General features: G+C 41.2%; 1 protein-coding gene across 2 annotated transcripts in view; it reads right to left on the bottom strand.

Moving 5' to 3' along the window:
• Positions 1 to 912: 912 nt before the first annotated feature.
• The window catches only part of NALF1 (NALCN channel auxiliary factor 1), a 487,213-nt gene continuing 473,208 nt past the window's right edge, over positions 913 to 14,917 (bottom strand). Inside the window, exons 3-4 of one of the 2 annotated variants that reach the window (XM_036493373.2) lie at positions 3,243 to 3,288; positions 1,677 to 1,811 (exon numbers count right to left, since the gene is read on the bottom strand). In XM_036493373.2, coding sequence (XP_036349266.2) covers positions 3,266 to 3,288 — 23 coding nt within the window. In that variant the 3' untranslated portion in view covers positions 1,677 to 1,811; positions 3,243 to 3,265. Of the gene's footprint in view, positions 1,812 to 3,242; positions 3,289 to 14,917 lie in introns of both variants that reach the window. The other variant, XM_004577358.2, reaches the window with a different exon arrangement.

The raw sequence follows: 14,917 nt of genomic DNA, 5'->3' as shown, positions 1-14,917 counted from the left end.
TTAGAGGATTGGAAGGAATGTAAAGTGGTTTTTTTTTTTAACTATTTGTTTGTTTGTCTTTAAAAACAGCCCTTATTAACTCTTCCTTCCGCTGATTCTACTGTAAACTCAGAAAAGCCTTTTGTAGAAAGCAAATTCATATACACTCAGCAGGTGAAATCTACCCACACAGAAAAAACACACAGTGATTAGACTTCTGCTTTTCTCAACTACCTAGAGCAAGTTTGAGTGATGAGGTTTTTGCATTTTAGTAAAAATGGCTGACCTATTTCTTGTTTAAAACAGAAATTGTTCCTCTGTGATAATGCAGAACTGCATACACTTTATACCTGGAGGAATTTTAATCCTTACATGGGGGAAATACTGGGATACAATTGTACATACTGTATAGACTGCAGATATTGGAGCACTCCTACTACCTCTTCCCTGATGACAAAGGAGGAAGAAATGAGTTGGGATTGCATCCCAACTCTTGGTTGCCTTCACCATGGCCAAAAAGTGCTCAACTATGACAGGATTGAGTTGACCATGAACGCCCACCTGGACCCTCATGGCAAGGACTCCCTCACCACCCTCATCTTGATTGCATGGTTGTTCCTCTCCAACAGACTAGCAAGAAAGGACTGGAACGGGAACTGGAGCGACACAGCTCACGATGGTTTGCTTTCCTTTTCTTTTGCTTTCAACGTAAATCGTGGTGTGAACTGCCTGATTCCACCTGTTATGGAGAGCACTTGTTCTGCTCAGCTAAACACGACCTAGTGCCAGGCCCCTTGGCTCTGCTCTCTGCGGGTTTGGGCAGAGTGGCTTGACGGCTCAGGGGGTGTGCAACCCACTCACTGTGATTACACACACAGAAGCAAGCGATGTTGTCTGCTCAGGGGATGAGGAAAGGCAGGTTCACGGAGGGCTGGCTGCCAAGGGCCTTGGTTTGAGGGCAGATGGGGAGACTCGGGGAATTTTTTTGTTTCTTTTTTGTTGTTTTCCTTTTTTTTGTCTTTTTGTCTATTTTATTATTTTTTTGTTGTTGTTTTTTTGCTACACCATGAGGTAATAGCATTCATTCCTCTAATAGAAACCGACAGGACATAAAGACAGAACTATCTGATGAACACACACAATGACTAGAAATATATAGAGATAGAGACAGTGAAAACACTGAGTTCACCTCTGAGAAAACCATCCCCCCAAATAAATCCAGTATTAACAAGTGCAAAAACTAAACAAACAAATAACCCCCAACCGAAAGGAAAGCAAATAAAACCTCCAAACATTAAAACACAGTGTATAAAATGGCGTGAGAAATCGAAAGTCACTTGACAGCCTTTCTCAGTCAATAAAAAGCTGCGGTGGGTTCGTGTCCAAGTTTGGGTTCCGGCCCATCGATTTGTTTGTGTTGGAACCCTACAGGCCTTGCAAGAAGTAACTCGAGGGCGAAAGCACCCAGTTTCTGTGACACTGGACAGCAGCTGAGTTTTCCCGTGGTGGGCCAGCAGTTGCTGGCCAGCGCTTGTGCCCGTCCTACTCCTCGTTGGTGGAGTTTTCTTCCAGCGAGGGGAGACCTCGGAAGCTCACTCCGGTGGGGTTCTGGACGGCTGATGCCGTGAGCACTGTGTGCAGCAGGATCAGTACAAGCACACACAGTTTGAGCCGGCCGCTGCACAGTCTCGTGGCTGACGACAGGGTGAGCGAAGTCCTAGGGCAGGAGTCGCCTGGCTCTCCTGTCCCTTTGGGTGGGTGGTGGGATTGCTCCTCTCGCCTGACGTCACAGCATTCGGGTTCATCATTGGTTAGGAAGGTTTCGTAGAGCCCTGAGGGAAGAAGACAGGCCAAGGTTAGAGAAAGGAGAGAGGAAAGGTCATTGCAGAGCGAGGCTTACATCTAACATTCTCTAAGTACAGGTGTTTTCAAGAAAATTCATCACAGTCTAAGACCTGTTGCGTTAAGTTGCTCCGTGCAAGCTTTTGTCTTCCTTTCAGGCATAGCCTGACTGTTCTGGTTATTGTGAGTCCAGAACGTGACATAATCTCTGGCTCTGGATCAACTTGGAGACCAAGCACACACGATCATTAGTCTCTAACAAGAATGTGGTCGCCTAATGCAAGATGCATTAGCTGTACTATTCGTTCTAAGTGGTCAGTCTCACAGTGTCTCACGTCCTGCATTCAACCGGTGCTCCGGTCCTCGCCATTTATTTTCTAGATATTTCTCCTACTCGGCCATCTGCTGCATTCTATCTGGACTGTAATGGAGGAGTTTGGTTGCTCTTCCAATCCTTCCATCAGCTTTGCCTCTCAGTGACTGACTATACCTCCCACATTTTCTCTTCTTTTTGGCTCTATTTTTGTGTCTGTTCTCCTCCTACCCCCATTGTTCTTCTTCTTCTAAGAACACACAATGTTCTTACTTTGAAGATACATTTATTAAAAATGAGTCCTTATTTTGCAAGCTTGCAAAGGGGTGAATAGAATAACCCAAATGGCTATAAGCAATCTTTTTAAACTTGTGCCTTATTCTGTTAATGCTTTCAGGAGTTACATTAATGTTTTCAGCAGTATTTAAGCTATTGTGTTAAAAATATTTTTCATGTGCCTAAAACATTGTCTCAGATTTTAGAATGAATTCGCTACATAAATGTTGTCATATTATTCTCATGCTTGAACAACATAAACATGTGGGTAAAGGAAGAATAAGTATAGGATTAAATGAGATTGTTCAACTGAAAAGCTTTCTCTGTGCTCTGCATATAGGGATAACTTGAAAAAACAGGCCACTGCTTCTAAGTGTTGTCAAAGGCAGGAAGATACTTCTCTTGTCTCTAGACTCAAAACCACACTTCAGGTTGTTCCAGAAACATCCACGACTCTACTACTAGGCACATTGCTCTTTCTTCCTGGGATGTCTTGCATCCACGGATCGACCTAGGTCTCTTTTATCCCTGGGATTCAGCTCCAGCGGAATTCCCTGGGAAAGCCTGTCCTCACACTTCTGAACTGCTAGGGCAGGATGACTAACTCTGCAACACGGCAGCTATGTGTTTATTTGAAGTACAACTAATATTTTCTAAATGCCCATTTCATTGTCAGTTAACTTGAACCATGAAAAAACACTTAGCATTAATGATAAGAATAAACTCAGTGTTCTCTACTTGCTTAGTTACAAAAAATCTACTAAATGATATACACTTCAATCTTCAATTTCTTTTAAACAAACAACCGAGATATCCTTATAGTGATGCTTACAATATTCATTTCTTCTTAGGCATTCAAAGGTAAACTTCACCTTCGCCTAGATAGAATATGGAAAAAAAACTGAATTAATGAGGTCTGCAGCGCCGACACTTTTACTGAATGATATATATTTTTCATATTAGCTATCCCATTGGTACACTGATCATTCATTGAAGGATATATTTTCCATATTAATTTCTAAAACAAAGAGTATGTACTAAGATTGTAAGAGATAAAAAGGTTATTGATTGACATTTTAGACTGTTAATAATTAGAATATGTTTAATGATGTCACCTAAATAGATTCTTTCAAAGTGGCTTATTGATTTATAACTAACGGTTCAGAAAGAATAAGGCAATTCACTGAGGACAACATGAGTCCTTTTTTGTGTCTTTTTTTGTCTGTCCATTTTTCAACAACAGTCTGTATTCAGCTGTACATGCACATAAATATTAAAGATCAAACAATTCTACAGGCTACTTAAAAATTAAAACTACCCCACCAACCACACCCCAAATTCTTCTTCCTCAATGGAAAATATTTGTGCCTCTTCTAGCTCTTTCTGTATTTGGCTCCAGCTCTGCAAGTGCCATATTTTACGATTGTCTTGATTTTTTGGTGTTATCTGTAAATGTACACTTAGGATGTGTATGGATGAAATGCACTCACTCTCCTCCTTCCGTGATGCTGTGCACACAATGCTTAGCACAGGCAGTCAGTAAACTCTAGTCTTCCTAGAACACCCAGACTTTCTTACAAGTAATAACCCCCTTTTCATTTTCCAAGAATTTGTTAAGTCAACCTAAAACATGTTGCTGTTTGTTTCCACTGCATTATATTTTCCTGAAGAACACCCCTGACAGCTCCGGCCATCTGGGCTGGTTCCTCTCTTTCTAGGGCACAGGAACCACCTTGGTAACCACACAGCACCATCCACTGAAGGTGTCCCTGTCTCTCCTGACTGTATCTTCTGTTTGTGGTATCCTGGTGCCTCTTGCTTTCTTATTCTGGAGAGCCACATCTTCCAGCGTCTTCAGTAAGAAGAGTTCATGGGGATAAATTTCCGAAAAAATGAATGCACAAAAATGTGGTTTTTTGTATTTGATGTTTAGTTGATTGGTTAAGCATCTGATGTCATCCAGGTTACGATCCCTCTGTTGCAAATCTAGTGTAACATTCTTCTCCTTAAAGATCCTCCAGGACTTACCCTTTTCTTTTTTTCTTGTATTTCTGATCACTTCCTCTCTTCTCCGTTCTTTCTGAAACGTTGGGGACAGTTTAGTGTGTAATGCAATATTGGATGTTTCCTTCTTTTCTATGGCATCTCAATTTCTTTTTTTTTTTTAAGATTTATTTATTTTTATTGAAAGTCAGATATACAGAGAGGAGGAGAGACAGAGAGGAAAATCTTCCGTGTGATGGTTCCTTCCCCAACTGACTGCAGTGGCTGGAGCTGAGCCAATCTGAAGCCAGGAACCAGGAGCTTCTTCCCAGTCTTCCATGTGGGTGCAGGGTCTGAAGGCTTTGGGGTGTCCTCAACTGCTTTCCCCGGCCACAAGCAGGGAGCTGAATGGGAATCAGGGCCGCCGGGATTAGAACCGCCATCCATATGGGATCCCAGGTATGCAAGGTGAGGACTTTAACCACTACGCTATCGTGCCAGGCCCTGGTATCTCAATTTCTAAGAGTTTTTGTTGTCAGCTGAACATTGCTTATAGCCTTTGCGAATATTCCTGCTGAACTAGAGTTTTACTTTTTACCTGCTGAACTCTTTATTTGGGAAAGCATTAAACTTTTGACTGCCACATAAGTTAAAATTTTTATCTAAAAAACTGAAAAAGGAAGAGAAGTACGTAGGGAGGAAGACGTTATATTAGAACTGAATCTGTGAACTATGTTGAATCTGTTCTCCCTGTACTATTAACTTGAAAAAATAGAAAGAATGCAGCTCTTAAACATACTAATGCTTAGCTTGTTTATGTTTAAAGACTTATTGTATTTATGGGGAGGGCAGAGGATCCAGAGAGGCACCAGGAGCAGGTAACAATCTTACATCTGCTGGCTCAGGGCCTTGCGTCCTGCACCCACATGGATGCCCTGGAGAGAGCTTCTGACCCCTGGCTAGGAGCGGCGCAGCTCCAGCCATTGACGCTATTTGGGGAGTTAAGCAGCAGAAGCAAGCTTTTTCTCTCTGTCTCTCTTTCTCTTTGGAGTCTGTCCTCCACATAAAAATGAATAAACATTTTTAAAATGTTTTTCAAAATATCAGATATGCTTGAATTATATTTTTCAGATACCAGAGAGGGTCATTAATTAATAAATTAGCGAAACTCAACTTTCTTCAACTCATCTTCTATCACTTTTTTGCTACAATGAAGAATTTCAAATCTAGTTATTTTTAAATTAACATTTTATGTCTCTCCTCCCAGTAATTTTTAACGTTTTAATTTCCTTCCTGTTTTGTTTAGGGTTATTTGGCTAGAATGAATAGAAACACACTAGAACTATTTTAAGCAAACAAAACAACATAGGTGATAGGCACAGTCCTTTCTAACACTCTTATTTCATGAAATAAAAGGTAAGCCAACTTTGGGGCCATGTGAAGAGTAAACGGTGCAATGGTGTGATCAGACTTGGCACTGGTCCCTTCCTGGGTGGAGACATGCAACTCACTTCCTGCTACAAGCCCTGCTATTTCCACAGGCACCTTGGTTGAATTTTCGTAACACAGGCCATGGGACCTCAGCGTTGGGCTGTCTCAGGTCAATGCCATCAGAGGATGAGCAGGATCTCTGATCCAAAGGCACTGCCCTGGGGACCGTCCCATCGTTGTACCAGACATGGATCCCTAGAACAAACACTGTGCATGCTGATCCACTCTCTTTGGAAGAGGACATGGCCAACTACATTTTCTTTCCAAACAAATTTTTTCATTTTGGAAACTTACAGAGTATTTTCTTGGTGCTCAAAAGCCAAGAATATTTGGTATGTGATCTGTTTCTTTAATTTTTCTGGATTGGGGAGAATCTTTTTTCCCCACTTTTGTTTTTGTTTTACTGGAAAGTCAGATATACAGAGAGGAGGAAAGAAAGAGAGGAAGATCTTTTATCCATTGATTCACTCCCAAAGCGGCTGCAGTGGCTAGAGCTGCACTGATCTGAAGCCAGGAGCTAGGAACCTCTTCCTGGGTCTCCCATGCAGGTCCAGGTTCCCAAGGCTTTGGATCGCCCTTGACTGTTTTCCTGGGACACAGCAAGGAGCTGGAAGGGAAGCAGGGCTGGTGCCCATATGGGATCCAGGTACATGCAAGATGAGTTAGCTACTAGGCTACCATGCTGGGCCTGGAGAGAATTATTTTAATATGCCAATGAAACTGCCTTCAAACCATGCAACACAGAATGCTCTAATATGTTCCAATTTCTCTTCCTCTTGAAGAGGTTTCCCTGTCCTTCAGTGTGCATGAGCCCCACCTGGTCATATGCCATTTTCATATTTCTTTGGCCATTCATTGCAGAAAAAACAGAACAGACATACTCCTCTATTTTATTCTGCCACTTATTTTAAGTATATTGTTTTTCCTAATAGGTGTTGTTATAGGTATGTTTATATATGTATTTTTAATCCATTTGTGAGCATGTATTTTTAAGTCAGAAAGTGAAATAAATTTGTCTCACTATAGCTTTTCCCTATCTCAAATTTCCCAATTTTATTTTTATGCTAAGCTTAACATAGTTATATTTTCCAATGTCTTTTTTGTGTTTTTTGGGTGTTAACATTTAAAGCTGAAAAATTAAAAAAATCCCATTTCATTATAGTACTACTTAAATAGTTCACTGCCTGCCAAATAGATTCATCTTTTTGTACATTATCATAGAAATTTTACATGACTTTTTTCAGTTTTTTTTAAAGATTTATTTATTTTTATTGAAGAGGCAGATATACAGAGGGGAGGATAGACAGAGAGGAAGATCTTCCATCCAATGGTTCACTCCCCAAGAGGTAGCAATGGCCAGAGCTGAGCCAATCTGAAGGTAAGAGCCTCTTCTGGGTCTCCCACATGGGTGTAGGCTCCCAAGGCTTTGGGCCATCCTAGACTGCTTTCCCAGGCCACAAGCAGGGAGCTGGATGGGAAATGGAGCCGCCAGAATTAGAATTGGTGCCCATTTGGGTTCCAGACGCATTCAAGGTGAGGACTTTAACCACTACACTATCATGCCAGACCCTTATATGACTTTCCAATTGATACACAATCCTCTAGTATAGTTTTTCCTACAGGTTGCAACTACTTTATGCCATCATCTCTATATCGCCAATTCATATAGCTACAGAGCTATGCCATTACTAATGCTCTAATATGAACAGAACTCACTGTTATCACTAACAACAGTATCCTATTTGTCCTTCTCAGCTTACTCTCTTCTGCTGGGGTCAAACTCTAGACAATCCCAGTTAATATATGTGTATGATACATAGTATGCATCTAGTTTAAAAACTGAAAGTTTTCCCTATTGAAAATCATTTAAGGATCTGAGATTCATAATGCTTTGTAATGATTTTTAAAACATTGTTTAACTACATTCTAGTGTCAAGGTGAGAATCGACCCAATTGTAATATCCCAACACTCCCTGCCTAGGAAAGCATCAACTCAATAATAATTAATAGCTATGATGTTAGGCATGATACATTCCAGGATAAATTAATCTTAACCTGTGAAAACAGAAAGCAAGTTAATTGTTTCCCAAATACAATAGCAGGGCCCTGTGCAGTAGCCTCGTGGCTAAAGTCCTTGCCTTGCATGCGTCAGGATCCCTTATGGATACTGGTTCATATACTGACTGCTCTACTTCCCATCCAGCTCCCTGCTTGTGGCCTGGGAAAGCAGTCAAGGATTGTCCAAAACCTTGGGACCCTGCACCTGTGTGGGAGACATGGAAGAAACCCCTAGTTCCTGGCTTTGGATTGGCTCAGCTCTGGCCATTGCAGTTACTTGGAAAGTGAACCACTGGAAGGAAGGTCTTTGTCTCTCCTTTTTTTTCTGTAAAGCTGCCTTTCTTTGCTCTCCTTTTTCTGTAAATCTGCATTTCCAATAAGAATAAATAAATCTTTTTAAAAATACAATAATAAAACAGAGACAGAGTAGTGATTTCAGTCACCCTGCTTTCAAAAAAGAGGAAACAGAAGATCAAACAGTTCCACTTAGCCAAAGCAGGTTTGAAATACAGCTGCATGCATCCCATTCGATTTTTAGACTGGGGATGCTCTTAGGATTCTTGGCCCCACACCCCCATTACAAGCCTATTCTTCAGTTTGTCTTCATTTTTTGGTGAAAAGTAGAAAGTGTCTGCATTTGGGTAGTTAACTATGTGTGTGTGCACGCATGTATATATACATATATACTTATTTATTTGAAAGACAGATGATCCTATAATTATGAAGAGAGGTAGCAAGCATGATAGGTGAGACATACCTGTTACCTGCTGGTCACTCCCTAAATGGCCGCAAGAGCCAGGGTTGATGCCAGAGGCCCATCTGGTATCTAGCTACACCTGCCACTCTTCCAGATGCATCAGCAGGAAACCGGATCAGAAGCAATGCTCCAACATGAGCGCCACGGCACTGGCCCTTGCATCACTTGTTTCCTGTGAGTGAACATTGTGGAGTCCCACAGCCTTCCCTTGCTTCCTGCTGTCCCTGTTCCTTTCAATCTGGGTTGGTAGTTGACTCTTGTTTGTGTCACCGGGATTCATCTCGTTATACAAAAGGCTCCTCCACCCACCACCCTTCCCTGAGCTACCACCTGGATCACAGCCTCCTTTGCTTCTTCCAAAGCTTTTTTGGAACCTCATGCTTTGACCTGTCAGAATTCGAGGGATTACCAAGGTTTATAGTCACATCCCTGCTAGTTTTTCTGTAGTAAATATTTATTGTCCAATTGGTCTCTTTCTGTGCTTTTCTCTAACAGCAACAAGATAACATCAAGCCACACCTTTAAATGGTAGGGAATGTCTTCAACTGAACAGTTATGGTCATGACTTAACACTCTCTAGTTTGTGTAGAATTGCAGGACACAGTTCTGCTGAGCTTTCTAATACCGTACATGGCCCTGATTTCCTTTAAACTGCTTCCCTTTCCTTCTGTACTCTCAGTAGCAACCCATGTGTCCATGTATACATGAGTGTTTTCTATTATGCATCACCAACTTCCTCCACATTCTGGTGTCAAAGCGACTTCCACATTATAGGTGTCTGTCACAGTCGTTCTCCATTTCTAGTACCGGAAGCTGGTACCAGGATTTTATTCATGCTACTGCTAAAAAAAAAAAAAAAGCAACACACACATTCACACACCTCACTGTGGTAGAAATCAGACTTCTTGGAGGATTGGAATGGTTCATCTGTCTGCGTTTCAAGGTGTTGCCCTTGCTTGCACAAGCTCATTCAAGAAGTTAGCAGGATCCAGTTGTATCAGATTGAAACTAATATCCTGACTCTCTGGTTGGCTGTTGGTTGTAGAAGCCACCTATACTCGCTGCTTGATTGCCCTTTGTTCCTCTTAAGAAAATCTGGAAAAACAGGAATGAGTCCTTCTCTTGCCTCCAACTCTGATACCTCTCCTCTGACCTCATCTTTCTTACTGACTCTCCTGGCAACTTTGGTGATTATTCCAGGTGCATCTGAAAAACCCAAGATGGTCAGCAATCTTAATTCAATGTACAATGTCCTTCTTGCACGCAATGTAATAGTCCTAAAACCCCACAGTTCTGACTCCTGTCTACCACACTGTTATTCTCATTTCGTTGAGAATCTAGGCTTGTTTTGCTCTTTGAAAGCTATCCCAAATGCGTTTACCTGAGTTCCATTATAACTTCTTTTGCTGACTGCCTCATCCCACAAACTGTTTTTCTTGCTCTCTAGCACTGCTTTCATAATCAATCCTTCCTTCCATCACCTCCACCTTGGTCTTAGTTTCTCCAAAAAGCTTCTGTTGGATGTACCCTAACCCTTCTATGTGACATTTTGCTCTTGACTCTTTCAACTGTCAAGTCTGCCCAAAAGGCAGAATTCTCTTTACAGTGAGTGAATAGGGAGCCAATAGACAGATTACAGCTCCCCTCCCAGCACTGATAGGAGATAGATTGTGAAGTTGCTCATGGCATATCAGTGGCTCTTTTCATGTCTTTGGGAAGTGAATGATGGGTTTTATTGAGTCAGCACCACCAAGGAACTTGTAGGAACAGGGATAACCTGCCAGCTCAGGTGTCTGCTGACAATGTTTCACCCTCCTGGTTATTTCTGGCTTGTTTTGTGTCTTGGTCTCTGCAGTTTCCCATGGAAGTCCCAGTTAGCAAAGGGTCCTCCTGAAACAACAGCTTGCCTCTGCTCGGCGTCATCCTGCTGTTCTCTGAGGGCTCCGGTCAGGCTTTGCTTGGCAATAGCCGTTCTGCCATTTCTTTTCCATACTTTTGTAAAGGCTCAGTTCTTACAGTGTACTACTATCAGGTTTCCTTGATTCTATGAATGTGTCTCGTTATAGTTTTCACTTTTGGTTCAACAGGAAATGAGACAGCTGGGAGGTAAAATCTGTCTTCAGCTTGGACCAGAAGCCCCATTCAGACTTAAAAGCAACGATTTGCTCACCACAGGACCGTGTTTTATCATCATATAAATCCCAACTCACTGTGGCAGACAGTGGTTTTTGAAAATTCATGTTCTGAGTTTTATATACCTTTATTTTGTATCTACTACTATGCTAGTCTAACATAAATGTAATCAAGCATTTGCTTAAAAATAATTTACAGAAGGACAAAAACAGAACCGTTCTCAAACTCTCTCCACTTTTCTCCCTGAAGATAAAAAGAATATCATAAATAACCTTGAACAGATTTTGTAATTTTCTGAAGTTATTTTAAAGCTGGGCAATAAAACAATATAAAATGGAAGATTAATCTAAGAAATCTAGAACAAATTCTTAATTACAATGATCATCTGTAGAAAACATGAGACTTTGAACATGTGTATCACATATTTATAAATGAAAAGCAAAAGCTAGGAAGTAAGGCATGCATTTAAAAACAGGTCAGTTTTGAGACACATGTGCCACCTCTGCAATGATAAATTAGGCTTATATCATTGCACAGCCAAATAGTAATTCAATAATGTATGATTTTTCTGATGTTCCTGAGAGCAAGCTTTGCTCCACCAATTTTCTTGTTATTTTCAAAACCTGGTCATCGACTTGCCTACTCATTGATAATAATGATTTAGTGAGTGGAAATCAAGAAAAAAATCTACTTTAAGAGACTGCAACAGTGAACTGGAGGGTTTAGATCATGTGTGCAGCCTGACACTGACCCCGGCACATGCACGTACAGGGAGAACAATGGCGCTGACACTACAGAAAGACACGTGGTCCTGCGGAAAGCCAACTGTGCCTCAGTCCGAATAAAAACTGGAAAAGGACATTACATTAAAACCAAAACCCCCATATTAAAATGTCAGGGAAAGCATACAAAGAATGTACCCATTCATTAAGACCATGAAGTTTAAAAATACATTGGACATTTGAAATGTCTCCAAGCAGAGAATTTCCTCAGCTAATATTCCTCAACTTTTGTAGTATTTCACTAAGAGCAAAGAAGGAATAAGATCTAAGTGAAATCTAATACTCACTGCTAAATATGAATATCTTAACATGAGTATTTTTTCTAATAGTGGTACTAATTCTTTAATTGTGAAAATTTATTCTGAGAAAATATAAATAAAAAACAGTAATGGGCAAAGACTGTGTACACTTAGAGCCTGAAGCAGTGGCCTAACAGCTGACGTCCTCGCCTTGAAACCCCAGGTTCCCATATTGGCACTGGTTCATGTCTCAGTGGACCTGCCTCCCATCCAGCTCCCTGCTCGCGGCATAGCAGAGCAGTCTAGGATGGCCCAAAACCTTGGGACCCTACACCCACATGGGAACCCAAAGGAAGCTCTGGGCTCCTGGCTTCAGATCGGCTTAGCTCTGGCTGACCATTGTGGCCACTTGGAGAGTAAATCAGCGATGGGAGGTCTTCCTCTTTGTTTCTCCTCCTCTTTGTATATCTGAGTTCCCAATAAAAATAAAAAAAATTTAAAAAGAAAATGTACACTTAACAAATAATTTAGTTCTCTACCTCATCTTGGAGGAAATTTTTGAGAGCTGCCTTAAAGATTCTTGGTGAAGGGGTTTCTGGATAGAGTGTCGGACTGTATAATGCAGCTGTTTCCATCTCTGTGCAGATGCGTGCACTGAGCACGTTAGGATAGCATGCCTCACGTTCCTCTCCTCTATTCTGACTAATTCTGGGTGTAAAGGATTCCCGAGTAGACGGGAAGAATCACCGGGGCAAAGCGAACAATGCCACTTTCTCTTCCATCAGAAGGAAGAAGCTGCTGTTGGGAAGTGCTTTCACTTTTGGGTTGAACTGCTCTTCCAAGGAGGGAGGATGGCGAAGTGCACACAAGAACTCCAGTGGAAATGTACTACATGATTTATATCACAAGAGGATACCAAAGAATGTTGAATCTGTCTCATGGATGTTGTTATTGCAACCTGTTGGGCACTGCCAGATCAGCATCCCTTTTATATATGTAATGGTACTACAAGCCACACACACACTTGATATTCCTTGTCAAGATCATTATCTACTGTGCTGTATTTTGATTTATTTGTATTTTTTTCTGAAATGTCACTACGGGCTCACTTACAGCGTCAGTGTCATTGTATAGGATATGGGCCTCAGTTTTGATGCTTGGTTTTTGTTTTTGATTTTTTTTTTTAATATTAGACTTGTGTGGTAATGCAACTCTGCAAAGGAATGAACTTGAAAAGCAGTGGTTGCGCAGTTTCAAAGCACAACTCATAACTCAAGAGCTGGGGGTGCTAACGCTTGGATCTGCCAGTGTGTTCCCAGCATGAACAACATTTCTTGCTTCTCTTTAAAACAGACTTTGCGTGTTAGCAGGGTGCATACAAAGCCATCTGCGTGTCCAAGCTCCCTCAAGCAAATGCAGGTAAGCGCTAGCGGTCCCGAGGCGTGCAGAGGCCCCACAAATGGACCCTGACATCCAAAGGATGCTTCACTTCCAATGAGTTCAGGAAGACTGATTTTCCTGATTTGATTCACAAGCTCTGGAAATATTAAATGGTTTAAAGACAGCTGGTTTGAATCAAAATATGTTTACTCAAATACTAAAACCTAGGTGGGTAATACTCTAAACAAAAGCAATGATTTCTTACAAAAGTGCAGGAAAGGAGAAGAAAGAAGTCTCATCCTATACAGTTAAGATCATCTGGAGCAAACTGAATATTAACTAGGAAGATTTGACCCCTTTTATTTTTTGGATTCAAATTGAATTGATTGCTTTCTGATATGGGTAGTAGAACATTCATATAGGGCCCACTGTAATTGTCTAAGGACTAGATCCTCACCTTACAACTGCCAGGATCCCATATGGGCACTGTTTCATGTCGCAGCAGCTCTACTTCCCATCCTGCTCCCTGCTTGTGGCCTTTGAAAGCAGTCAAGACAGCTCAAAGCCTTGAGACCCTGCACCCATGTGGGAGACCCAGAAGAAGCTCCTGGCTCCTGGCTTCAGACCAGTTTAGCTCTGGCTCGCCATTGCGGCCACTTGGGGAATAAACCAGTGGACAGAAAATTTTTCTCTCTGTCTCTCCTTCTTTGTGTAGATCTGACTTTCCAATAAAAATAAAATTAATATTTAAAAGAAAAATAAGAACACAATTACCAAAAAAAAAAAAAAAAGAATTGCAAGTACTTTCTTACAGGGACATCATCAAGGCAGTGAGGTTGAGCCCTGGATGTGTGGTAGGCAGGCCCAATTCAGGTTGCTCTCTTTCCCCAGAATGCACAGCTTCTTGCAAATTCAGTCCTCTTAGATTCATTTTCCACCAAGTCACACAACAGTCATTTAGTTTGCATTCTGATGTGCCAATCTGCAAATGGGCAGACTTGGGCAGCATTGTTAATTGTTCACTCTCTTTGTTACAGTGCAAGTAGAGAGACCTAGTTGTAATTCACTTCACCTAACAGTGTCTTGGTTTATTCTGTTTTTGCTTGCCCATTATTAGCTTTTGGGGTTACTGGTTTACGTTTCCTCAAACACAAGAACCTATAAAGTTTTCATAAAGGAACCAGCATTGTGATGTACTGAGTAAAACCATTGCCTAGTTGCAGGCATTCCATATGCATACTGGCTCATGTCTCGGGTGCTCTACTTCTGATCCAGCTCCTGCTAATACACCTGGGAAAGCAGCAGAGGACGGCCCAAGTCCCTGGACCCATGTGGCTCCTGGCTTTGGTCTGGCCCAGCGTGGGCCATTGTGGCCATTTGGGGAGTGAACTAACAGATGGAAAACTTTCTCTCTCTCTGTGTAATTCTATTTTCAAATAGATAAAATAAGACTTTTTTAAGTCTTAACACAATACGGGTAAGCCTCACAATGCTCACTAATTAGTCAAAAGAATCAGTCTGATATAATAAGCCACCAGAAAAGAATTCTTTTTGAAAAGGATTTAACACCCAGAACTCATTCTTGAGAAGTCTAGAACATATAATATCTGAAATGACATTGACAGTCATGCTTACAACAGCTTAGCTATCTTCTTTTGCTGATTACAATTTTAAAAAATATCTG

This window comes from Ochotona princeps, chromosome 12, assembly GCF_030435755.1.
Source record: "Ochotona princeps isolate mOchPri1 chromosome 12, mOchPri1.hap1, whole genome shotgun sequence".
Classification (NCBI taxonomy): Eukaryota; Metazoa; Chordata; class Mammalia; order Lagomorpha; family Ochotonidae; genus Ochotona; species Ochotona princeps.
The sequence above is the reverse complement of the archived record's forward strand: the minus strand, read 5'-3'. Positions and strand labels throughout refer to the sequence as shown.